The sequence below is a fragment of the Dendrobates tinctorius genome, unplaced genomic scaffold, assembly GCF_039654945.1.
Source record: "Dendrobates tinctorius isolate UK_male_01 unplaced genomic scaffold, ASM3965494v1 ptg000181l, whole genome shotgun sequence".
Lineage (NCBI taxonomy): Eukaryota > Metazoa > Chordata > Amphibia > Anura > Dendrobatidae > Dendrobates > Dendrobates tinctorius.
In genome coordinates, this window is record NW_027361848.1 from 5,453,921 (window position 1) to 5,480,733 (window position 26,813).

Genomic DNA, 26,813 nt, shown 5'->3' on the forward strand with positions numbered 1-26,813 from the left:
CAATACAGCGCACTTTGCACAAGGAGAAGCTGTATGGGAGAGTGATGCGAAAAAAGCAGTTTCTGCAAGCACGCCGCAAACAGAGTCGCCTGAGGTATGCAAAAGCACATTTTGACAAGCCAGTTACATTTTGGAAGAAGGTCCTGTGGACTGATGAAACAAAGATTGAGTTGTTTGGTCATACAAAAAGGCGTTATGCATGGAGGCTAAAAAACACAGCATTCCAAATAAAACACTTGCTACCCACAGTAAAATTTGGTGGAGGTTCCATCATGCTTTGGGGCTGTTTGGCCAATGCTGGCACCGGGAATCTTGTTAAAGTTGAGGGTCGCATTGATTCAACTCAGTATCAGCAGATTCTTGACAATAATGTGCAAGAATCAGTGACGAAGTTGAAGTTACGCAGGGGATGGATATTTCAGCAAGACATTGATCCAAAGCACTGCTCCAAATCTACTCAGGCATTCATGCAGAGGAACAATTACAATGTTCTGGAATGGCCATCCCAGTCCCCAGACCTGAATATCATTGAACATCTGTGGGATGATTTGAAGCGGGCTGTCCATGCTCGGCGACCATTAAACTTAACTGAACTGGAATTGTTTTGTAAACAGGAATGGTCACAAATACCTTCATCCAGGATCCAGGAACTCATTAATAGCTTCAGGAAGCGACTAGAAGCTGTTGTTTTTGCAAAAGGAAGATCTACGAAATATTAATGACACTTTTATGTTGAGGTGCCCATACTTTTGCACCGGTCAAATTTTGTTTAAATGCAGATTGCACATTTTCTGTTAGTACAATAAACCTCATTTGAATCCAGAAATATAACTGGGTCCATCAGTTATTAGATATATGAAACTGAAATAGCTGTTGCAAAAACCAAAATTGTTATAAAGAAAAAAGGTTAACATTAATAGGGGTGCCCAAACTTTAACATATGACTGTATTACTGCATACAGTATATTGGGCCCCAAATATTTTCATACAGTATAATGGGCCCCATATAGTACTTCATACAGTATAATGGGCCCAATATATGACTTCATACAGTATAATGGGCCCCATATATGACTTCATACAGTATAATGGGCCCCATATATGACTTCATACAGTATAATGGGCTCCATATATTACTTCATACAGTATAATGGGCCCCATATATTACTTCATACAGTATAATGGGCTCCATGTATTACTTCATACAGTATAATGGGCCCTATATATTACTTCATACAGTATAATGGGCACCATATATTACTTCATACAGCATAATGGGCACCATATATTACTTCATACAGTATAATGGGCACCATATATTACTCCATACTGTATAATGGGCCCCATATATTACTTCATACAGTATAATGGGCCCCATATATTACTTTATACAGCATAATGGGCACCATATATTACTTCATACAGTATAATGGGCACCATATATTGCTTCATACAGTTTAATGGACACCATATATTTATACAGTATATTGGGCCCCATATATTCATACAGCATAATAGGCAACATTTATTACTTCATACTGTATAATGGGCCCCATATATTACTTCATATAGTATAATGGGCCCCATATATTACTTCATACAGTATAATGGGCACCATATATTACTTCATACAGTATAATGGGCCCCATATATTACTTCATACAGCATAACGGGCACCATATATTACTTCATACAGTATAATGGGCACCATATATTACTTTGTACAGCATAATGGGCACCATATATTACTGCACACAGTATTATGGGCACCATATATTACTTCATACAGTTTAATGGGCACCATATATTACTTCATACAGCATAATGGGCACCATATATTACTTCATACAGTATAATGAGCCCCATATATTACTGTATACAGTATAATGGGCCCCACATGTTACTTCTTACAGTATAATGGGCCCCATATATTACTTCATATAGTATAATGGGCCCCATATATTACTTCATACAGTATAATGGGCACCATATATTACTTCATACAGTATAATGGGCCCCATATATTACTTCATACAGCATAACGGGCACCATATATTACTTCATACAGTATAATGGGCACCATATATTACTTTGTACAGCATAATGGGCACCATATATTACTGCATACAGTATAATGGGCACCATATATTACTTCATACAGTTTAATGGGCACCATATATTACTTCATACAGCATAATGGGCACCATATATTACTTCATACAGTTTAATGGGCACCATATATTACTTCATACAGCATAATGGGCACCATATATTACTTCATACAGTATAATGAGCCCCATATATTACTGTATACAGTATAATGGGCCCCACATATTACTTCTTACAGTATAATGGGCCCCATATATTACTTCATACAGTATAATGGGCCCCATATATTACTTCATACAGTATATTGGGCCCCATATATTCATGCAGTATTATGAGCACCATATATTACTGCATACAGTATAATGGGCACCATATATTACTTCATACAGTATAATGGGCCCCAAATATTTCATACAGCATAATGGGCCCCATATATTACTTCATACAGTATAATGGGCACCATATATTACATCATACAGCATAATGGGCACCATATATTACTTTTTACAGCATAATGGGCACCATATATTACTGCATACAGTATAATGGGCACCGTATATTACTTCATACAGTATAATGGGCACCATATATTACTTAATACAGCATAATGGGCACCATATATTACTTCATACAGTGTAATGGGCCCCATATAATTCTTCTACCCAAACCCCGCTGTTCTGGTCTCCTCAGTGTATTCTGATCCTCCGCAGTGCTTGGCACAGGGACATCATTAACTTTACCTATATAATTGTCCACTTGGACTGATAGTAATAGTGATTTGTTTGTACCCTGTTGTCTGGCGCTGGCCCACTTTATGGAGGTGCTCAGGGTATATGATTATACACCAGTAAAAAGTATGAGAGGCTCAATGTGACCAGTGCCACCTAGTTTCCTACCCCTCTTATTCGACTGGTACTGTGGGCACACTGACTGGTACTGAGGAAAAGAAAGAAAGAACAGAGACAAAAAGAAAACAGAGAAAGAAAGAACAGAGGGAGAAAGAAAGAGGGGAAAGAAAGAAGAGCGAGAGAAAGAAAGAGGGGAAAGAAATAACAGAGAAAGAAAGAAGGAAAGAAACAGAGAGAAAGAAAGATTCTATAAAGATACTATAGCAGCCCAGCTCCCACTGTAGTGCCCACCTGAGCCTCCCAATGCAGGACATATCATGATCCGCTCACATGGCCGGGATCCCGAGTCCAAGGCGATCCTGCTGTCCGCGCTGTTGGGAGAGGATACGGTGATGGATCTGAAGCATTCCCTGAAGTGCCTCCATGGTTCCGTCACAATCTTCTCCCGAAATTACCTCATTTCCAGTCAGCTTCTAGCACATCACTTCCGGTGGAACGTCACGTGCAAATTTTAAAGTGCACCTCGGGGCTCCGCCGTGTACTCCTGTGTCCGCGGGAAAAGTAAACTCCCAGCCGGGGCAGTGGGCAGAATCTCTCTCAAAATCGGGACTGTCCCGCTGGGAGGTATGAATGCTCCCCACCATACACCTTGTACACGTATGGCTCCGCATACATCATACACGGTTCCGCTTTTTATGCCTCATACACACACGGCTCCGTTCTGTACACCTCGCACACACACGACTCCACTCAGTATACACATGGCTCCACTCTGTAAACCTCGTACACATGCGGCTCTGCTCCGTACACCTTGTACACACGTGGCCACGCTCTGTAAACCTTGTACACAAATGGCTCCACTCCTTAAACCTTGTACACATGCGGCTTTGCTCCATACACCTCGTACACACGCGGTTCTGCTCCATACACCTCACACACATGCGACTCTGCGCCGTACACGTGCGGCTCTGCTCCATACACGTGCAGCTCCGCTCTGTACACCTCGCACACGCGCTACTCCGCTCCGTACACCTCGCACACGCGCTGCTCCGCTCCATACACACGGCTCTGCTCCGTACACATCTCTGCTCCGTACACCTCGTACACATGCGGCTCTGCTCCTTACACCTCGCACACACGTGGCTCCGCTCCGTACACCTCGCACACACAGCTCTGCACACCCAACACACTCACGGCTCTGCTCCGTACACCTCGTATACACACACACGGCTCCGCTCCGTGTACACACACAGCTCCTCTCCGTACACATCTCTGCTCCAAACACCTCGTACACACATACAGCTCCGCTCCGTACACACACACAGCTCCACTCCGTACACATCTCTACAACGTACACCTCGTACACGTACAACTCTGCTCCTTGCACCTCCCACACGCGCGGCTTCACTCCGTACACCTTATACAAACACACACGGCTCCGCTTCTTACACCTCGTACACTCGCGGCTCCGCTCCTTACAGCTCTTTCACACGCGGCTCTGCTCCTTACACCTCTTAGGAGCGGAGCCGCATGTGTACGAGGTGTAAGGAGCAGAGCCGCGTGTGTACGAGGTGTAAGGAGCAGAGCCGCGTGTGTACGAGGTGTAAAAAGCAGCCGCGTGTGTACGAGGTGTAAGGAGCAGAGCCGCGTGTGTACGAGGTGTAAGGAGCAGAGCCGCGTGTGTACGAGGTGTAAGGAGCAGAGCCGCGTGTGTACGAGGTGTAAGGAGCAGAGCCTCGTGTGTACGAGGTGTAAGGAGCAGAGCCTCGTGTGTACGAGGTGTAAGGAGCAGAGCCGCGTGTGTACGAGGTGTAAGGAGCAGAGCCGCGTGTGTACGAGGTGTAAGGAGCAGAGCCGCGTGTGTACGAGGTGTAAGGAGCAGAGCCGCGTGTGTACGAGGTGTAAGGAGCAGAGCCGCGTGTGTACGAGGTGTAAGGAGCAGAGCCGCGTGTGTACGAGGTGTAAGGAGCAGAGCCGCGTGTGTACGAGGTGTAAGGAGCAGAGCCGCGTGTGTACGAGGTGTAAGGAGCAGAGCCGCGTGTTTACGAGGTGTAAGGAGCAGAGCCGCGTGTGTACGAGGTGTAAGGAGCAGAGCCGCGTGTGTACGAGGTGTAAGGAGCAGAGCCGCGTGTGTACGAGGTGTAAGGAGCAGAGCCGCGTGTGTACGAGGTGTAAAGAGCAGAGCCGCGTGTGTACGAGGTGTAAAGAGCAGAGCCGCGTGTGTACGAGGTGTAAGGAGCAGAGCCGCGTGTGTACGAGGTGTAAGGAGCAGAGCCGCGTGTGTACGAGGTGTAAGGAGCAGAGCCGCGTGTGTACGAGGTGTAAGGAGCAGAGCCGCGTGTGTATGAGGTGTAAGGAGCAGAGCCGCGTGTGTAAGAGGTCCGAGGTGCACGGAGCAGAGCTGCACGTGTACGAGATGTATGGAGCAGAGCCACACGTGTACGAGGTGTACGGAGCAGAGCCTCGAGTGTGTGAGGTGTACGTAGCGGAGCCGCGTGTGTACGAGGTGTACGGAATGAAGCCGCGTGTGTAAGAGGTGTAAGGTGTGTTACACCTCTTACACACGCGGATCTGCTCCTTACACCTCGCACACACGGCTCCGCTCCGTACAACTCGCACACACACAGCTCCGCTCCGTACACCTCACACACTCGCGGCTCTGCTCCGTACACCTCGTACACACACACGGCTCCACTCCGTGTACATACACAGCTCCACTCCGTACACATCTCTGCTCCGTACACCTCATACACACACACAGCTCCACTCAGTAGACATCTCTGCTCCGTACACCTCGTACACTTGCAGCTCTGCTCTGTACACCTCACACACTCGCGGCTCTGCTACATACACCCTGTAAACCCCCCTGACGCCACAAATAAACTTCCCTCATCCAGGACGATGACAGACAGCAGAGTCCTGCATAAAACAAGGGCTGATGCGCACAGGACCTGTTATGAGGTCATAGGAGGGGAGGAGTCAGGGTCACATGATATCCGGATTGAAGATGCTACAGATGAGGAGAGGAGCGACTACAGGACCTGTGATGAGGTCACAGGAGGGGAGGAGTCAGGGCGTCACATGATCAGGGGGCCCTGACTCCTTCCCTCCTGTGATCTCATCAATTACAGCCTCTTGCACGACCGCAGCACCAGCGTGCAGAGGCTAAATTGTGGGTGCTGCGGGTAGAGGAGCGCATAATGCCGCCCCCTGCTGTCTGCCGCTTCATCACCTGGCTCAACTTGCCTCATTATAGCTGCGGCCCTGAAGGTAAACAACAACTATGAGAGTCAAAATGAGAAAATAAATCCAGAAAGTAGCCTTGTCTGATTTGGCAAGATTTATTTGACAAATTATGATGGAAATACATACAAGACCATTCATAATCTCCCTCAATCTGGGGCTCCATGCAAGATCTCACCTCGTGGGGTCAAAATGATCACAAGAACGGTGAGCAAAAATCCCAGAACCACACGAGGGAACATAGTGAATGGCCTGCGTAGAGCTGGGACCACCGTAACAAAGGCTACCATCAGTAACACACTACGCTGCCAGGGACTCAGATCCTGCAATGCCAGACTTGTCCCCCTGCTGAAGCCACTACATGTCTGGGCCCTTCGGAAGTTTGCTAGAGAGCATTTGGATTATCCAGAAGAATATTGGGAGAATGTCATATGGTCTGATAAAGTAGAACTGTTTGGTAGAAACAAAACTCATCGTGTTTGGAGGAGACAGAATGCAGAGTTGCATCCAAAGAACACCATACCTACTGTGAAGCATGGGGGTGGCAACATCATGCTTTGGAGCTGTTTCTCTGCAAAGGGACCAGAACGACTGATCCGTGTACACGAAAGAATGAATGGGGCCATGTATTGTAAGATTTTGAGTGCAAACCTCCTTCCATCAGCAAGGGCATTGAAGATGAAACGTGATGTGTCTTTCAGCATGATAATGATCTCAAGCACACTGCAAGGGCAATGATGGAGTGTGTTTGTAAGACGCATATGAAAGTCCTGGAGTGGCCTAGCCAGTCTCCAGATATCAACCCCATAGAAAATCTTTGGAGGGATTTGAAAGTCCGTGTTACCCAGCGACAGGCCCAAAACATCACTGCTCTAGAGGAGATCTGCATGGAGGAATTGGCCAACATACCACCAACAGTGTGTGCCAACCTTGTGAAAACTTAGAGAAAACGTTTGACCTCTGTCATTGCCAACAAAGGATATATAACAAAACATTGAGATGAACTTTTATTAATGACCAAATACTTATTTTCCACTATAATTTGCAAAATAAATGTTGCCAAATCAGACAAGGTGATTTTCTGGATTTGTTTTCTCATTTTGACTCTCGTAGTTGTGGTCTACCTATGATGTCAATTACAGGCCTCTCTCATCTTTTTAAGTGGGAGAATGTGCACAATTGGTGGCTGACTAAATATTTTTTTCCCCACTGTATAATAGACATCTTTATCGAATTTTCTCTGCCAAAACGTGAGAGAGGAAGTTTAGAACATCTAGAAAGTAACCCATTAATCTCTTGATAGAAGGCCGGGAAATTATGTCTATAAAGAGAGTCGTAAGAACCAGTCAGGAAAATACAGAAATATTTAATTTTGGTTTCCTTCCATGCAAATTTAAACTTTGATCTGAGAGCGTCCACCATTGCGCTTGGTAAGTTAACTGGGAGAGCTTCAGTCTTTGTTGTATTTACCTTGTACCCTGAGAGTAGTCCATATTCTGTAGCTTGAAGAATGGGGAGGGAAATGTGTGGGTTGGTGAGGGTGAGGAGAATATCATTTGCAAATAGGGACAACTTGAACGCTCTCTCCCGTACCTTAATGCCCTGGGTATCTCGATTATTCCTTATTTTGGAAGCCCAAGGACTCTGTGCAGAGGACAAACAGCAGGGGAGAGAGAGGACACCCCTGTCTAGATCCATTTGAGATATTGATAGGAGAGGAAGATGCATGGGGGAGTTTAACCATAGCCTTGGGCAAGGAATATAAAGCCTGTATAGCCTGAAAAAATGGACCGATAGGCCATACCTGTGTAAATATGCAAATAAAAAAGGCCAACTCAGTCGGTTGAATGCCTTCTCAGCATCTAAACTGAACAAAAGACCAGACTGACCATTTCTTTGAAGGACATCAATAAGATCTATAGTACGTCTAGTGTTATCACCCGCTTTCCTATTTGCTGCAAAACTGACCTGATCTTTATGGATTAAATCCTGGAGAAACAAACTCGATCTTTTAGCCAGGATTTTAGTAAATATTTTAAGATCCGCAGTTAGTAGGGAAATGGGATGATAGTTGGCGCAATCAGCAGGGTCCATTCCCTGTTTGTTTTACAGTGATATGTGATCTCAGCATAGAGGGAGGAATGGGAGAACCCGACATGAAGGAATTAAATAGAGGTAGCATAAAGGCCATTAGTTCTTTCTGGAATGTTTTGTAATATAAATACATGAACCCATCAGGCCCTGGGGCCTTACCCTGGGGCAATTCTTTAACTGTATTCCCCAGTTCTTCAGTTATGTTATTTAGTGTTAAAAGTGCTTCCGCACTCAAGGTTGGTAATTGAAAGGAGTCCAAGTAAATTTTGAGTCTTTCAGATCTATCAATCTGGTCTATGGGTAGAGTTAGGCTGTTTTCACACACAGCGTTTTTTTTCGCAGTTTTTCCCGCAGATTTGCCAAAAAATCAGCGGGAAAAACGCGAAAAAGAAGCCTCCCATTCATTTCTATGCATTTTGCACTTTTTGTGCACATTGATGCGTTTTTTACCGCGAAAAAAAACGCATCACGGTAAAAACGCAGCATGCTCATTAATTTCGCGTTTTTTTTCCGCGTTTCTGGCTTTTTCCATGTGTCTAGAAACCGCGCAGAAAAAAAAAACTAAAAAAAAACGCTCAAACGCGCGGTTTCTGGGAAGGGAGTCCTGTTTTTCAGCAGAAAATTTCTGCTATGTGTGCACTTAGCCAAAGGGTAATTAATATAGATGGGAACAGTAATCCTGAAATATGCTCGCTTGTTTCTGTGGATCATATATGAGGTGTCTCCCTGAAAATGGTATCTTATAAAGACTACTATGAAAGCGTGTCGATGTAATCACAGTAAAGATACAGTATGATAGGGTGTTACTCAGTCAGGAAAGTGCTGTGCCTGGCATGTAAACCAAACCGTGAGGAAAATCAAATCAAAGATATTAATGTATATTGTACCTGTTTTGCACTGTATTGCACAATCCCGGCGGATACAATGGCTTCCCTCTACCCCTCGGGAGATCGCCAAGAGCTGCTACTGCGCAAACGCGGGCAGCGCCATCTTGGAGGAAGACAGGCATTTTTTTTCCTTCTCCATCAAGATGGCGCCGCCTGCGTAATAGTAGCTATTGGATCTCTATACACAGATAGCTGCTACTGTGCAGGTGGGCGCCATTTTCAATATATATATATATATATATATATATATATATATATATATATATATATATATATATATATATATATATATATATATATGTATTTTTTAACACTTGCTCAATAACATCAAGAATACTTTATTAACTGGACACTAAACATGCGATTATGCTCCAGCACAGGTGACATGTCAGGCACCTGCCCACAGAAGTGTTTTTTTTTTCCGTTTTTTTTCTTCAGTATATACAGGTATTCATTATGCACACTAGGGGACAGATCAGTGACCTGTCAGAAGTCTGCATTATGAATACCTCAGCAGAGAACCACAGGAAGACCCCGCCCCCCCAACACACAGGCCCGCCCTGCAGCACGGGCATATCATTAAAAAACAAGTACAAGATGGATTTCATCACCCAAGTATCATTTTTGTCATTTTAACGGCGCCAACCTGACACTGTCTGTAGGTTAGTGTGCACAATCCTGCTGATGGATTCCTTTTAATCAGGTAGTCCCCTAGAATAGCGTTCCCAGAGATGCTGACCACTAGTTGGCTGCTTTGCCTTTACTCTGTTGTCATTCCAAACATTTTCAATTGGGTTGATGTCTGGAGATTATGTATGTGGCACAGCACTACATCTCTCTATTTCTTTGTTACATAGCCTTTGCATAGTCTGGATTTGTGGTTTGAGTAATTATCCTGAGGCAGCAGAAATGATTGTCACACTAACCTTCTAAACCAGGGGTGGGGACCCTCCATCCCCTGGGCTATTTACGGTCCTCGATGATCTTTTATCTGGCCCTTAGGAAGATTCTCAGGGGCTGTAGTACTTTGGCAGGGAGTTGTATTTTGATTGCCACCATCTCATTAGTTTCTTCTTGCTCTGTGAGCACACACACAGTGTTCACTACTGAACACTGAAGGGCATGCAATGAAAGATTACGTCCTGACACCAGTGGCAGAGTCAGGATGTACTTTGTGGGCGGAATTTGTACGGCCCTCAAAGGATTGTATAAATATCCAACTAGCTCTTGGCAGAAAAAAGATTCCCCACCCGTGTCCTAAACCAACCTGTTTCTTTCTTCTGAAGTAGAAGAAGCTACCCCTGTACTCAAGTGAAACAAATAACTTCATCCTGGTGGGTTCTCTGCCCTACACTGCAAAAATATATGCAACTACCCTTCGCTCACACCTCACTGCCTATTTTATCTCTTTAGGAAATGAATGATCACCTGGTACAACCACCCTTATAGCCCCAATAACTATGATACTCAAGCCAAATTCAGACCATAGGTTATCGTCAAACTAATAACCCATCTCCCTAATTAACATTGACCTTAAACTAAGCAGAAATTTTTATTCAAAACCTCAACATAGTTTTGGGTTATTTAACACCTAGAGATCACGTCAGTATTGTGCCACATAGACGGGCCTCTGATAATATTCCGTATTTTTCAGACTATAAGATGCACTTTTCCTCCCAAATTTTTTTGGGGGGAAATGGGTGGTGCGTCTTATAGTCCAAACGCAGGCTTACCGGGTGGTTGCGGCAGTGGTGAAGCAGTGTTCCTTCCTCAGGGAACCGGTGGTGGCAGAGGTGTGTGGCGATGCTGAGGCTCAGCGATGGGTGGTGTTGCGTGCATTGTTATGGTTTCCCTGCGGCCATCTTCCTGAAGCCGTGGGCCGCCAGAGGCGGCGCGTGCGTGGATTGAGATCTCAGCTGACCTCTCGCACTCCAGTTTTCTGAGGCTGTGGGCTTGAGATCTCGGCGGCCCTCGGCTTCAGGAAAATGGCTGGCGGAGGCTGCGCATGCACAGATTGGGATCTCAGCGGCCATTTTACTGAAGCCGAGGGCTGCCGAAATCTCAATCAGTGCATGCGCGGCCTCAGGAAGATGGCCACCTAGAAACCGATGATGCACTCTGCTCTACTCGCCGTGGACACCGGGCTGCGGTGTCGCCACATTTCTGCCGCCAACATCCTGAATCAGTAATAACGTGAAGATGCTGCAGTGTTTGGTAAATGTCTCCAGGTTCTGCTCCTTGCTATCTGCTCTACCTCACCGCCGACCTGCAGCATCGCACCGCTGGGATACCCCAGGACTTCAGCGTTGCCCCTCTTCTGCCGCCGCCAGCTTCCTGTGACCCTACTCTACCACCGCCTGCCCTCAGGTAAGATACCTTAAATTCGGACAATAAGACGGACCCCCATCTTATAAAAATCCTTTTTCTGCTATTTTCCATTCCAAAATTTGGGGTGCATCTTATGGTCCGGTGCGTCTTATAGTCCGAAAAATACCGTACATGAGGTCTCCCTTCCACTGCAGGGAACGCAAACTAAATGCAATGTTCCTTTCACTTGATATAAAAAAGCACTTGACTCTGAGTCTTGGACTTACTTGCGGTACTGCGTAGATGGGCGTTCTCTAATCATTTCATATATTGAATTTATGCCTTTTACAATCTCCCAACTGCTCAAATATGTTGTAATGACTTCTCTTTAGCCTTGTTTCCTATTAAGAGGCACCCATTAAAACTGTCCCCCATTGCTTTTCTTAGGCCCCCCTTACACGCTTCAATGTCCCAACGATCCGACATGGATAGGATCGCTGGGACATAGTTAGCTGATCGCTGGTGAGCTGTCACATAGACAGACTCACCAACGATCAGGACCAGCGAGCAAGCTGGTATCCAGGGTAAACAGCGGGTATCTAAGAACCGCGCGGCTCTTAGTTACCCGCTGTTTACCCTGGATACCAGATCCCAGCATCGCTAATCGTTGGTCTCTCGCTGTCACGCGCAGCGATGTGTGCTGCCCAGCGGGAGCCCAACTATAGAATTATGGCCCAGATCATTAGGCAACGATTAACGATCAGTCAACTGATCGTTCATCGTTGCTACATGTCACACGCAACGATGTGGTTTCGACATCGCTGCAACGTCACCAAACTGGTGACGTTGCAACGATATCGTTCACAATATCGTTGTGTGTAACGGGGCCTTTACTTGCTATTGAACCTTTGACCATCAGATTTGCTTCAATTCAAGTGTTTGTGGCATTGAGATGACATTAGTCCCACATATCTTTGTTTGCTGATGATATCTACTCTATCTTACTCCAGGGCTGTGGAGTCGGTAAGCCAAACCTGCGACTCCGACTCCTCAATTTCCCTTACACCAACTCAGACTCCGACTCCCACATATATTGCTTATATTTAAGTCAAAAATGTATTGTAGTACAATGTGAACATCAGACATTTAATCATTTCTATGATCCAATAATCAAGATATTTAGATAGAACATAATATCTATTTATTGGAATACAACTTTAGAACACAAAAAACTGTAATAAATTGTAAATATGTAATACACTGTATACATGTACATGTATACGGTACAGATCAAAGTTTGGACACACCTTCTCATTCAAAGAGTTTTCTTTATTTTCATGACTATGAAAATTGTAGATTCATTCTGAAGGCATCAAAACAATGAATTAACACATGTGGAATTATATAATTAAAGTGTGAAACAACTGAAAATATGTCTTATATTCTAGATTCTTCAAAGTAGCCACCTTTTGCTTTGATTACTGCTTTGCACACTCTTGGCATTCTCTTGATGAGCTTCAAGTGGTAGTCACCAGAAATGGTCTTCCAACAGTCTTGAAGGAGTTCCCAGAGATGCTTAGCACTTGTTGGCCCGTTTGCCTTCACTCTGCGGTCCAGCTCACCCCAAACCATCTCGATTGGGTTCAGGTCTGGTGACTGTGGAGGCCAGGTCATCTGGCGTAGCACCCCATCACTCTCCTTCTTGGTCAGATAGCCCTTACACAGCCTGGAGGTGTGTTTGAGGCCATTGTCCTGTTGAAAAATAAATGATGGTCCAACTAAACACAAACCAGATGGAATAGCATGCCGCTGCAAGATGCTGTGGTAGCCATGCTGGTTCAGTATGCCTTCAATTTTGAATAAATCACCAACATTGTCACCAGCAAAGCACCCCCACACCATCACACCTCCTCCTCCATGCTTCACGGTGGGATCCAGGCATGTAGAGTCCATCCGTTCACCTTTTCTGCGTCGCACAAAGACATGGTGGTTGGAACCAAAGATCTCAAATTTGGACTCATCAGACCAAAGCACAGATTTCCACTGGTCTAATGTCCATTCCTTGTGTTTTCTAGTAGCCCAAACAAGTCTCTTCTGCTTGTTGCCTGTCCTTAGCAGTGGTTTCCTAGCAGCTATTTTACCATGAAGGCCTGCTGCACAAAGTCTCCTCTTAACAGTTGTTGTAGAGATGTGTCTGCTGCTAGAACTCTGTGTGGCATTGACCTGGTCTCTAATCTGAGCTGCTGTTAACCTGCGATTTTTGAGGCTGGTGACTAGGATGAACTTATCCTCCGTAGCAGAGGTGACTTTTGGTCTTCTTTTCCTGGGGCGGTCCTCATGTGAGCCAGTTTCTTTGTAGCGCTTGATGGTTTTTGCCAATGCACTTGGGGACACTTTCAAAGTTTTCCCAATTTTTCGGACTGACTAACCTTCATTTCTTAAAGTAATGATGGCCACTCGTTTTTCTTTACTCAGCTGCTTTTTTCTTGCCATAATACAAATTCTAACAGTCTATTCAGTAGGACTATCACCTGTGTATCCACCAGACTTTTGCACAACACAACTGATGGTCCCAACCCCATTTATAAGGCAAGAAATCCCACTTATTAAACCTGACAGGGCACACCTGTGAAGTGAAAACCATTTCCGGTGACTACCTCTTGAAGCTCATCAAGAGAATGCCAAGAGTGTGCAAAGCAGAAATCAAAAAAAGGTAGCTACTTTGAAGAACCTAGAATATAAGACATACAGTATTTTCAGTTGTTTCACACTTTTTTGTTAATTATATAATTCCACATGTGTTAATTCATAGTTTTGATGCCTTCAGAGTGAATCTGCAATTTTCATAGTCATGAAAATAAAGAAAACGCTTTGATTAAGAAGGTATGTGCAAACTTTTGGTCTTTACTGTGTGTGTGTGTGTGTATATATATATATATATATATATATATATATATATATATATATATATATATATATATATATATATATATTATACATACACACACACACACACACACATACACACACACTATGACTTATCTCGGCTAAGATAAAGCCTAGATCCTCAGGCTACATTCACACTATGGGCGTAGCCAGGATCAAACCTGGGGGGGGGGGGGCAGAATCTCATACTGTTCCGCAGAATTTCATACTGCACACCTCAGCTGCTGCAGAACCTCATACTTCACACTCCTACACTTGAAAATAAAGCCTGCACCTTAAGAAGATGTGGTGATGAATGCAGTCTATTTATTCCAACTATCAGTTGATGTTGATGTTACTGAAGACGAGCAATGCCTGTCCTGGGCGTCCTTTTGGGCAGCTATGAGGTGTACCTGACTGGTGCTAAAAAAAAGGAGTATTAGTCTGTGTGCTACCCGGCTTTCATTCTTTTTGGTACAAATATGATATGAATAGACAGATATGGATAAATGGGTATATAGATAGAGCAGATTTCTAATCTGCTTTTGCTATTGAAAACATTATCTATGAGCTCAAAAACCTTTCAGGTGATGCGGTTTTTTAAAAAGCTGATCTGCTTTTGCAACTGAAAAACGTATCCTCAAAAAACGCAGGAAAAACGCTGTGTATGAATGTAGCCTTAGATCAGGAATAGAACAGTCATTTATAGGACATTTCATAACTTTCCCAAAATCCTATGAAAAAATATTCAGCACATTCTGCATTGAACTACTGTACCCAATTTATTATATATTTTAGGAGTCGGTCCATTTTATACCGACTCCACCAAAATGAGCACCGACTCCGACTCCACAGCCCTGCTTACTTCACTGAAAACCTCACAACCCACATTGTTACAAAGTTTATCCAAGGTTTGAGTTAGTTTCTGCCTGTAAAGTTAATGTAAAATCCCATGCGCTGAATATTTCCCTTTGCTTTTCTCTTGTTACGCTATTGAAGCATAATTTTCCTGTCAGTGGGCCTCTGATCAGCTTGATTATCTAGGTATAAAGTTGACCGCAAACCTTGAATCTTTTTTCCACAAATTACCCTCAAACACTATGCAAACTTCACCTGCTATTACAAATGAGGGGCAAAATTCAGCACAGTTAACTAGGTCACATGCACGCCCTTAAAATTACATATTCCATAAAATACTAAAGCTCTTCCTTGTCTTTCCCATCCTTGTATCCTTACCTTTAAAATAGTGCAGTGCTTAAATAACTCTATTGTCTGTAAAGGAGGCATTCCATTGTAAATATGACCTATCCTGGTTGATTCACATTTCTTTACTCCTTGGTTCCTTATGTGTTTCATTATCATTTTGCGATGTTCTGTCTGAAAGTGAAAATCTACAATCTGGAGATTCTAGTAAGAAAAACAAAATCCATTGGATGGACAGGTGTGTCCAAACTTTTTACCTGCACTATATACATAATTATACATAACATAATATATACCCTGCCACGTCAGATAGATGCTGGAGATGCCTGGGGGCAGTGGGCTCATTACCACATATATTCTGGGATTGCCAGACTATATTGCCGTTCTGGAAGAGAGTACATGGATTGGTTTCTCAGGTGTTGGATGTAGAGCTTCCTCTTCCATTTACCCCACCTACTCTTAGATGATGTTTGACCTAATTTTAGCAGTAACAGCAGTGCTGCGCATTCTGCCACTGGAAGAAACATCTAAAATGTATTGCATAATTTTGCTACAACTATACTTGTGTTTATGATGTCACTAGATGGAGGCCCGATGCTATTGCATCGGAAGGGCGGTAATGTTATGATGGGGGAAGGCTTTGCAGCGTTGAGAATCTCCCCCCCATGTGCTCACCCACCTATCCACGCTCTCTTTCCCCATGTGCTGACTTCTCCCGTCTGTACTCTCTTCTTTGACCTGTCTATCCCATGTGCTATCCCCCTTGTCTGCTGTCTCTCTCCTTCCTGTGCTGTGTTCTCCCCTCATGTGCTATCCCGTTTGAGCTGTCTCCCCACTGTGCTCTGTCTGTCTCACCCCTGTGCGCTTTCTCTCTCCCCCATCTGCCGTCTTCTCTTTTCATGTCATCTCTTGTTTGACCTGTATACCCCATCACTAAACAGTCAGTGCACAGCATGTCAGGAGGAATTTCTATTTAAAGGGGTTTTCCCATGAACAAAAGTTTATTTTAAAAATTGTCTGTATTTGTCAGTGTACAGAACATACCACAGCTCCTGGGCAGGGGAGGAAGCAAAAGACAATACTGACATTACAGCAGGAGATCGCAGAGGATCTTCTGTAATGAAAGTAAAATAAAAAAAACAACAATATACCATACCTATCCGTCATGGTGTCCCACGCCGTAATACATGTCTGGGGATATACCGTTTTCAACCTGGACAGTGCCAAGGTGTGACCGTCCAGGCTGAAAACCTTTGGTGAATGAGATGCTGGGGAATGCAGCGTCATTAATCGAGGGTAACATCATAGAGGTAACCTCCAGTCACTGAGCTCCGAGCCGGGCTGAGCTGCGGTGACTTCGGTGAGATCTCTGCTAGCACCGTGAGCCATGAGGGCTCACGGTGCTAGCGGGGATCTGATCGCAGCTCAGTCCGGCTGGGAAAGGAGCTCAGTGACTGAAAGTAACCTTTATGACGTCACACCTGGTCACTGACGCTGCATTTGCATTCTCAGCAGCTCATTCACCAGTGGTTTTCAGCCGGGACGGTCGCATCTCTGCACCGCCCAGGTTGAAAATTGTATGTCCCCCAGACATTGATTACTGTGTGGGACTGAACAACGAACAGGTTTGGTATATTGTTGCTTTTTTATTCAATTTTTATTACAGGAGATCGAGGGCTTTGCTTGGATAAGGTGTGGTTGTAAGTATGGTTTAATTGAGATTAATAAAGGAGTCTGTGTCATTTTTTTTAAATAAAGGACTTTTGTTCTGGGTGTCTGTGTTTATTTACAGCTGTGAGTTTTGTCTGGATGGTTATCAAAAATAAGGGGGAACCCACACCGTTTTTTTTTTTTTTAATTACCATATTTATTTACTGCACAGAAACGGCAGATGAATACTCCCATCCGCTGATCCTGCTGTTACTGTTATTAGCAGCAGCAGGGGTAGGCTGATGGGAGTAATAGTCCCATCAGCCGTCGGGTGCTGTCTCTTTTATTACTTAAATATAACTCTCATCATTGTGCCCTGCTTGCAGGGGAGAATGATGAGAGCCGTGTTCAGCACCCGACGCCCGGGAACAGCGCTTACTGTAACGTTTCTTCCCGGCGCCGATGCGTGTCACATAGATGACATCAATGTATGTTATGTGTATGCACGTGTGCTGGACGTTTTATGGCCCGTGCTGACATTAAAAAACGGACACACAGTCCGTGGAAACACACTGACATGCTCAGACCCATTCATTTGAATAGGCAAATGGTGCTCTGTTCCTCCCGTGTCTCTCCGCATGGCTAAGTAGTACTGTACAGCCACATATGGGGTATTGCCACGTTCAGTAGAATTTGTGGGACAAATTTTGTTGCCATTTTTACCCACTTCTTGTGTGAAAATGTAAAATCTTTGGCTAAAACAAAATGTTGGTGGTAAAAATGTAGTTATTTTGTCTTCACTGTCCTATGATATAAAATTCTGTGACATACCTATGGTGTCAAAATGATCACTGCACTTCTAGATAAATTCATTGAGAGGTGTAGTTCGTAAAGTGGGGTCACTTATGGGGGGGTTCTGCTGTTTTGACACCTCATGGGCTTTTCCAGTGGGTCATGGCACCTGCAAACCATAACAGTAATATCTGGCGCACCTTGCATTCTGTGCTTTGCACTGTGCCTGAAAAATATTTCCCAATTGCATGTAGGGTATTAGCGCACTCAGGAAAAAATGGACCTCAGTTTTTTGTAAACACATTTCCTATTAGCCCTTAGAAAAAATGAAAAACTTGGGGCTAAAATAATCTGAACTCCAATATGGTGTCTCTTCCCTTCTGAGTTTTGTACTGTGCCTAAAAAGTAGTATTCTACTACATATGGGGTATCGGCGTTCTCAAGAGAAATTACGTAACAAATTGTATGGTGCAATGTCTCTTGTTACCCTTATGGAAATGCAAAATTTGGGCTAAAATAACATTTTTGTGAGAAAAATGTTATTTTTATTATTTTCATGGCTCAACTTCTGTGAAGCACTTGGGAGTTTCAAGGTGCTCACCATGCATCTAAGTACATTCCTTGAGAGGTCCAGTTTCCAAAATGGGGTCACTTGTGGGGGGATTCCATTGTTTCGGCACATCAGGGGTGTCCAAACGCTACATGGCGTCCGATGTCAATTCCAAGCAATTTTGCGTTGAAAAAGTCAAACAGCGCTCCTTCCCTTCCGAGATCTGCCATGCACCCAAACTGTGGTTTGCAACTTTTGGGGTCTAATTTCTCCGGTTACCCCTGGGAAAAAAAAAAAAAAAAATGAATCTGAAGTAAATTTTTTGTGAAAAAAAAAAAAAGTTAAATGTTTTTATTTTTTTTTTAAACATTCCGAAAATTCCTGTGAAGCACCTGAAGGGTTTAATAAACTTCTTGAATGTGGTTTTGAGCACCTTGAGTGGTGCGATTTTTAGAATGTTGTCACTTTTGGGTATCCCCATCATATAGACCCCTTAAAGTAACTTCAAATATGATGTGGTCTCTCAAAAGAAAAAAAAAAATGGTGGTGTAAAAATGAGAAATTGCTGTTCAACTTTTAACCATGGTAACTTCCTAACGGAAAAAAATTTTGTTCCAAAATTGTGCTGATGTAAAGTAGACATGTGTGAAATGTTACGAAGTATTTCGTGTGACATATCTATGTGATTTAAGGGCATGGAAATTCAAAGTTAGAAAATTGTGAAATTTTCGCCAAATTTCCTTTTTTTCCCCACAACTAATTGCAAGTCATAGCAAATAAATGTTACCACTATGATAAAGTACAATATGTCATGAGAAAACAGTCTCATAATCGCAGAATCACCGAGATCCATTGAAGCGTTCCAGAGTTATTACCTCATAAAGGGACAGTGGTCAGAACTGTAAAAATTACCCTGGTCATTAACGTGCAAACCACCCTCGGAGGTAAAGTGGTTAAAGGGATAACAATTAAAAGTTGTAAAATTACTAAACTTTAAAAAAAAATTGCAAATTCTCTTATATTTTTATAAATAAACGCAGAACATATCGACATAAATTTACCATTATCATAAAGTACAATGTGTCATGAAAAAACAGTCTCAAAATCAATGGGATCTCTTGATTTAAAAAAATGTGGCCCGGTTAAGATGAAATCATACCACACAGACCAGCCTCTGATTTTTTTATATACATTTCTAGTGGTTTATTATACAACTACTGCACAAACATTTTACACCAATATTTTTTCATAACAGATAACTACTGAAGAGATTCAGAATGAAGTATGTGATCAGGATGAAACAGGGAAAGTAATGAAAGTTTTACTGTAAACTTCATTTTTACCTTAAATTGTGTGATGTAAATGATCGTTAATAAAATTTTTATTTTACAGCAACAAAACACACAAAAGGTAGAAGCTAGTAAAGTACCAGAGTATATCAAAAAAGCTGCCAAGAAAGCCGCAGAATTTAACAGCAACTTAAATCGTGAAAGGATGGAGGAGAGACGAGCTTACTTCGACTTACAAACACATGTGAGACGAGCTTTTATTTTAAAAATGTGTGAAATTTGACTAATTATAAATAGCTTGACTTATGTGATCTACTTTTTTTTCACTCAGTACTAAGCCAAAAAATGCACATTTCTTTGTAAAATTTAGGGAATAGTCATCAGATTGCAGATATTAAGGTATCCTTTTTTTAACTTTTTATGACCTTGTACATGCCCATATGCAGCTTATAAGGGTAGATCCTATTGACAGATTCCCTTCGAGGGTATGTAATGCGGGTTGAACGCTGCGTACTTGTGCGGCATCCAACCCATAGCATCCAGCTGTTACAGCATAGTGGATGGGATTTCAAGAAATCCATACCAACTTTGTGTGCAAAGACACCCTCGACTCACCCATGGAGACGGACACGCGGCGCTTCTTTCCAGACTGCAGCTTGTCTGCTTATCTTGCAGAGATGCGAGCCTCCGCAAGATAAATTTCACCCGTACATTGTGTTGGATGTGGTGAATTCGCACAGTTCAGTGAACACATGCGGATTCACCTGCATTCAATAGCTGGGGTGAAACTGACAGCTTCGGACTACAATTTTCAGCTGTCATCTTAATCATGTCTGGTTGTCAAGAATAGAGGTGTCCCCATGCCATTTTTTTTATTTATTTTTAAATAATTTTAAAAACGACATTGGGTTCCTTTTAATTTTTGACAACCAGCCAATCTAAAGCAGACAACTGGGGGCTGGTGTTCACAAGCTGTTAAGGCGCCATGGATATTGCCCCGTCTCCCCAGTATAAAAATAGCAGTCTACAGCCACCCCAGAAAATGCGCATGTATTAGATTAATGTTAGTACCGCCGATCACAGCTGCTGGCTCACGCTGCCATCTGACAGTGTGGGAACCACAGTTCTCTGATCAGCGGTAATAATCTTTACCGCCGACCAGAAGCAGTGTTTGTTGGACTGTCATGTAGATGACAACATGGCAAAAAAATGGATGTTCGGGCCCAACATTCATCTGAATGGGGTCCGGGTTTGGGTACGGTTTTGGTACCTAAACCGAAGTATAAAACTGTATAGCTGACAGCTGAGGACGTTTAACAGAAGTTGCAAGGGGGTGATCTTGTTTTAGTTACTGTGAATAGAAGAATTCATGGAGGTTGTTGTGACTACTGGGAGAGTGAATTGGGGAGGCTTGTGACTACTGGTATGATGCTGATAGATTTATTGATGAATGTTTACTGAAGAAGGTATGATTACTGAGTGGAGAACAGAGTATGCTGTCTATATTAGAGATATGAGGGCAATATTGGTGCCACAGGGGAAGTTTGGGATGGAGCCTGGCGCACAATCCTCTTTATACACTGCTATGGACACACACCACATAACAAGGGCATATTTATAAGATTAGTGAGATTCCCTCCTGAGAGTAACAGAATCCACTATCTGCCGACTGGACATTACTACTGCTGTCTTCCAGGTGACCAAATCAAAGATGTCTGATAGGGTATCAAGACTCATCAGTGCTAAAGACGACTACACATGCCTATTAATACACATAGGAACAAATGACACAGCAAGAAAGGACCTGGAAACTGTAAGCAGAGACTTTGAAGACCTAGGCTGGAAAGTGAAGGAGCTTGGAGTGCAGGTCCTCCCAGTGGATATACATGGACCAGGGAGATTGAACAGGATTCTACATTTGAACAACTGGCCACATCGATGTGCCGTGAGCAATGTTTTGGGTTTCTTGACCATACAGTGAATTACTTGTATGATTAACTCTTTGCTAGATATGGGTTGCATCTTATGAAAACTGGATAACACATATTTGGTAGACGCCTTGCTACACTCATCAGGAGAGCTTTAAACTAGAGTAAAATATGCAGCTAATGAATTCTTTTCAGAATCCTGCTATTAGAAGTGGTAATAAAGAGCAAAAACAACAAATTCTGAATGAAAATAGAGAGGCGAGAGAAACAGACTTACCGACTAAAATGTATCTATATAAATGCACATAGCATGGGAAACAAACAAGGAGAATTGGAGCTGCTAACATATGAAGAGAGATAGAATATCATAGGCATCACTGAAACTTGGTGGGATGATACACCTGATTAGAATACAAACCTTGAAGGCTACAACTTATTTATTAGAAACAGGATTATCAAGAGGACTCAGGCTTAAGGTTGGACTTCAGAAACACCGATTTTAATGGATGTAGAAAAAGGGTAAGAAAGGTCCAACGACCAGAATGGTGAGCAGAGTAGAGTGTCAAAATGTCGTACGAGGAACAGTTAAAGGACCTGGGAATGTTTCGCTTGCAAAGGCTAAGAGGAGACTTAATATCTACAAATAACTGAAGGAATGTCACATTGTAGAGGCATCATCCTTATTCTCATTTGCACATGGAAACATGAGAAGCAATGGAATGAAACCGAAAGTGAGAAAAGTGAGAAGATACAGATTAGATATTAGAAAAAACTTTTTGACAGTGAGGAACAGGCTGCCACAGGCTGTTAAGTTCTCCTTCAATGGAAGCTTTCATCAGCGGCTGGACAGACATCTGTTTGAGATGGTTTAGTGAATCCTGCGCTGAGGAGGGGGTTGGACACGATGACCCTTGAGGTCCCTTCCAACTCTAGCATTCTATGATTCTACTGTTTAAGAGAAAAAGTCAATTAAAGGAAATGACTCCTCTAAATGTAAATACCAAGAAAAATGACTTTATCAAATACTTGCACAAAATAAAAATAAATAAATGGACAGGGACTGCAGTTACGGTATATAACTGACAAAAGAGAAATGGTATTATAGAAGATTATTATTGTAATCCTCGGAAGTAGTTCAGGAATTCATACTTGGACAGGAATTCTGCTAAATTTTTAAACATTTTTTGGGTAAGTACCTGAAGGAACATTTAAGTTTACAAGCTGATATCACAGCTCATGAGAGGTGAAAAAGTATATAACTTATATATCTAGATATAGCTTGTATGTGTATAGATAATATGTATATGAGTGTGTGTGTGTGTGTGTGTGTGTGTGTGTGTGTGTGTGTGTGTGTGTGTGTGTGTTTTTAAAACCAAACTCCCTTCTCACCCCTAATGGGGAGTGGTCTTTGTTCTTTCTCATTCTCATGTCCTCTACCAGAGGCCTGGGAGTTTGAGGGTTCTGCGCAGGATCTTAGTTGTTCCCAGAATTGCGCTTTTCTGGACAAAATTTTAAGATGTTTCTCCTGGGATCTGTTGTAGACATTCTTCCTACTTGGGTCACTGCTCCATGTGCTCCTATCACCACTGAAATCACTGTCGCCTTCACCTTTCACATCTTCTCCAGTTCTCCTTGGCCCTTGTACTTCTCCAGCTTCTCATATTCCTTCCTTCTGATGTTGCTGTCACTTGGCACTGCCACCTCTATTATCATTGCTGTCTTCTGATCCCTGCCTAATATCACAATGTCTGGTGTGTGTGTGTGTGTATGTATAATATATATATATATATATATATATATATATATATATCTGTGTGTGTGTGTATATACACATATGTGTGTATATATATATATATATATATATATATATATATATATATATATATATATATATATATATATAATATAACGCTGTGAGCGTCACTCTGTCTGAAGCCTTTATAGACTGCGCAAGCGCGACGCACCTGCGCAGTCTGGCTCCAGAGTGACGCATCCCCCCAGGAGTTCGCGGTAAGCGTAAGCACTGAACGCATAACGCGCTCTCCGCAACACCTTACCGATCTGGTGTTGCTGTTGCTGTGGGGTATTGCGTCTTGATGTGATGTCAGGAGAGGGCGGGTTGTGGCGCCGGAATCGGCGCATGCGCAGTCCGCGCTTACTGCCGCCATTTTGTAGAAGACACACTGCAGTGTGTCTTCAACAAAATGGCACGGGAAAGCGAGGACTACACAGGCGCCGAGTCTGGCACCACAACACGCCCTCTCCAGACATCACGGAACAACAACTTAACGACCGGGTATTGACGCGGGCCCTCTCCTGACATCACGGCGAGACCCCGCGTCAATACCTGATCATTACGCTGTTGAGCAGTGATGTCTGGAGAGGGAGTATTGTGGTGCCCGACTCGGCACCTGCGTAGTTCTCGCTTTCCGCCGCCATGTGTGACTACAGTGTGTCTTGAAGACTACAGTGTGTCTTCAAGAAAATGGCAATGGAAAGCGAGGGCTGCGCAGGCGTCGAGTCCGGCACCACAGCACGCCCTCTCCAGACATCATGGCCCAACAACGTAATGATCGGCTATTGACGCGGGGTCTCGCCATGATGTCAGGAGAGGGCGGGTTGTGGCGCCGATTTTGTCGGCACAATCCTGCCCTCTCCTCACCTCATGGCATTGGGAGGGTGAGGGGACCATGCATTCCCAGATTGGGAGGGTGAGGCGACTGTTGTGAGTTCATTTTCTGGTCCACCAGTTGTGAGTTTTCCTTCCAGGCTCCCTCTGGTGGTAACAGGAGGTAGTGAGGCTGATTTAATCAGTAGAGATCTGCCACCTGATAATGAGGATGACGATTGGACCTCAGGAATCTCAGACTGGATTTAAGACAGCCGACTCCCTATGCTGGTGATTCCTTCTGGCTTGTCAGGTCTTGGTTTTCAGCTCTGTTCCAGTCATCTAAAGCTAAGTTTTTCTGCTAATGTTCACACTTGATTTTGTTGGTCTATTCAGTTTTTTGTGTGGTCTGCCAGCCCCGGCTGGGGGCTGAGCTGAATTTCCACTCTTATTTACCTGTATTTGCCAATTTGCTTTTTGCCCCTTATTAGATCGGCCTCTTTTTGCTCTGTCTCAGAATATTTCAGAGTGCTGATATAGTGGGAGAAGTCTAATGACTTCAGGGCTAATTTCGCTATCAGAAGTGTTGGACATTATTTTTGTAGGGTTTTTTGCAGAATGCAGACAGTGTCTTTCCTTTCCTATCCTTTCTAGTTAGTTTGGGTCCCCTCGTTTGCTCAGCCTATTTTCCTGCCTGTGTTTGTGCTTTCATCTTGTTTCTCCGTCAATACATGTGTGGGGGCTGTCTTTCCTTTGGGGTCTGCTCTGGGGCAGTTAGTTTTCCCCTTTTCTTGCTTCAGGCTTATGTAGTTCTCCGGCTGTGACGAAGCGTCTAGGATCATCGTAGGTACGCTCCACGGCTGCTGCTAGTTGTGTGGTTAGGATCAGGGATCTGCAATCTGCATAGTTACCAACCTCTCTGGTTTTCTGTGACTTAGCTTGTTTTGTTTTTTTCTCCTCAGTGACCCATTCATAACAGGCGACCATGCATTCCCGGATGGGTGGTGAGGGGACCATGAATTCCCGGATTGGAGGGTGAGGGGTAGCATGCATACCAGGATAGGGGGGTCCGGGGACCATGCATACCAGGATAGGGGGGTCAGAGGACCATGGATACCAGGATAGGGGGGTTCGGGGACCATGCATACCAGGGTAAGGGGGTGAGGGGACCATGCATACCAGGATAAGGGAGGATTGGGAGTGAGGGGACCATGCATAACAGGATAGGGGGTGAGAGGAGCATGCATACCAGGATAGGGGAGGAGAGGGCACCATGCATAACAGGATTGGGGGGTGAGAGGACCATGCATACCAGGATTTGGGGGTGAGAGGACCATGCATTTCAGGATAGGGGGGTGAGAGGACCATGCATACCAGGATGGGGGGGTAAGGGGACCATGCATACCAGAATAGGGGGGTGAGGGGACCATGCATACCAGGATTGGGAGTGAGGGGGCCATGCATACCAGGATTGGGGGGTCAGGGGACCATGCATACCAGAATTGGGAGGTAAGGGGTGCCATGTGTACCATGACTGGGGATGAGGGGACCATGCATACCAGGATTGGCGAGTGAAGGAGTACCATACATCCTACTATAGGGATGAGGTAGGACCATTCATACCAGGATTGGGGGGTGAGGGGACCATGCATTCCAGGATTGGGGTTTAGAGGACCATGCATACCAGAATTGGGGGGTGAGGTAACCATGAATACCAGGATATGGATGAGGAGGTGCCATGCATACCAGCATTGGGGGGGGGAGCATACATACCAGAATAGGGTTACGGGGGCCATACATACCATTATAGGGATGAGGGGGCCATACTTAGCAGGATAGTGATAAGGGGAGCCATACATACCAGGATGGGAGAACATATACCAATAAAAATGCTCGCCACCCGAGCGTAGTACGGGTTCATAGCATATATATATATATATATATATATATATATATATATATATACTGTATGTATATATAAAATATTTATACAGGGGCGGTCACTCACAGCTTGGGGCCCCTGTGCAAGAAATGTGTCTGGGCCCCCTTCCTTTTATGGCGACAAAGCTACATATATATCTAGCCGTACACGCATACATGTATTTATTGCATAGTCTCCTTTATTATGCATATTGCTGTCCCTTTTACAGTGCCCTCTCGTTATGTACAGTACCATCCCTTATATATTGGATTATATAGAGCCCTGTTTTTTTTATTACATAACATCCTGTCTTGTTAGCTGTATAATGCAATGATGGCTGATGGAGCATGGGAAAGCTTCCATCAGAAGAGGGTGGCATTGACAATCCAACACAATGGGCAGCATTTGGAACACATTTTATAAGTGGTCATAAACTTGAAAAAAACTCATGAAAGAATA

The 26,813-nt window shown here is 43.7% G+C and overlaps 1 protein-coding gene across 8 annotated transcripts in view; it reads left to right on the forward strand.

Moving 5' to 3' along the window:
* The window catches only part of PHF10 (PHD finger protein 10), a 357,386-nt gene that overhangs the window by 184,178 nt on the left and 146,395 nt on the right, over positions 1–26,813 (forward strand). For 7 of the 8 annotated variants that reach the window (XM_073551852.1, XM_073551855.1, XM_073551856.1 and 4 more), the window contains 2 exons: positions 19,864–19,917; positions 20,001–20,141. In XM_073551852.1, the coding sequence (XP_073407953.1) occupies positions 19,864–19,917; positions 20,001–20,141 (195 nt within the window). The remainder of the gene's footprint in view (positions 1–19,863; positions 19,918–20,000; positions 20,142–26,813) is intronic. The other variant, XM_073551850.1, reaches the window with a different exon arrangement.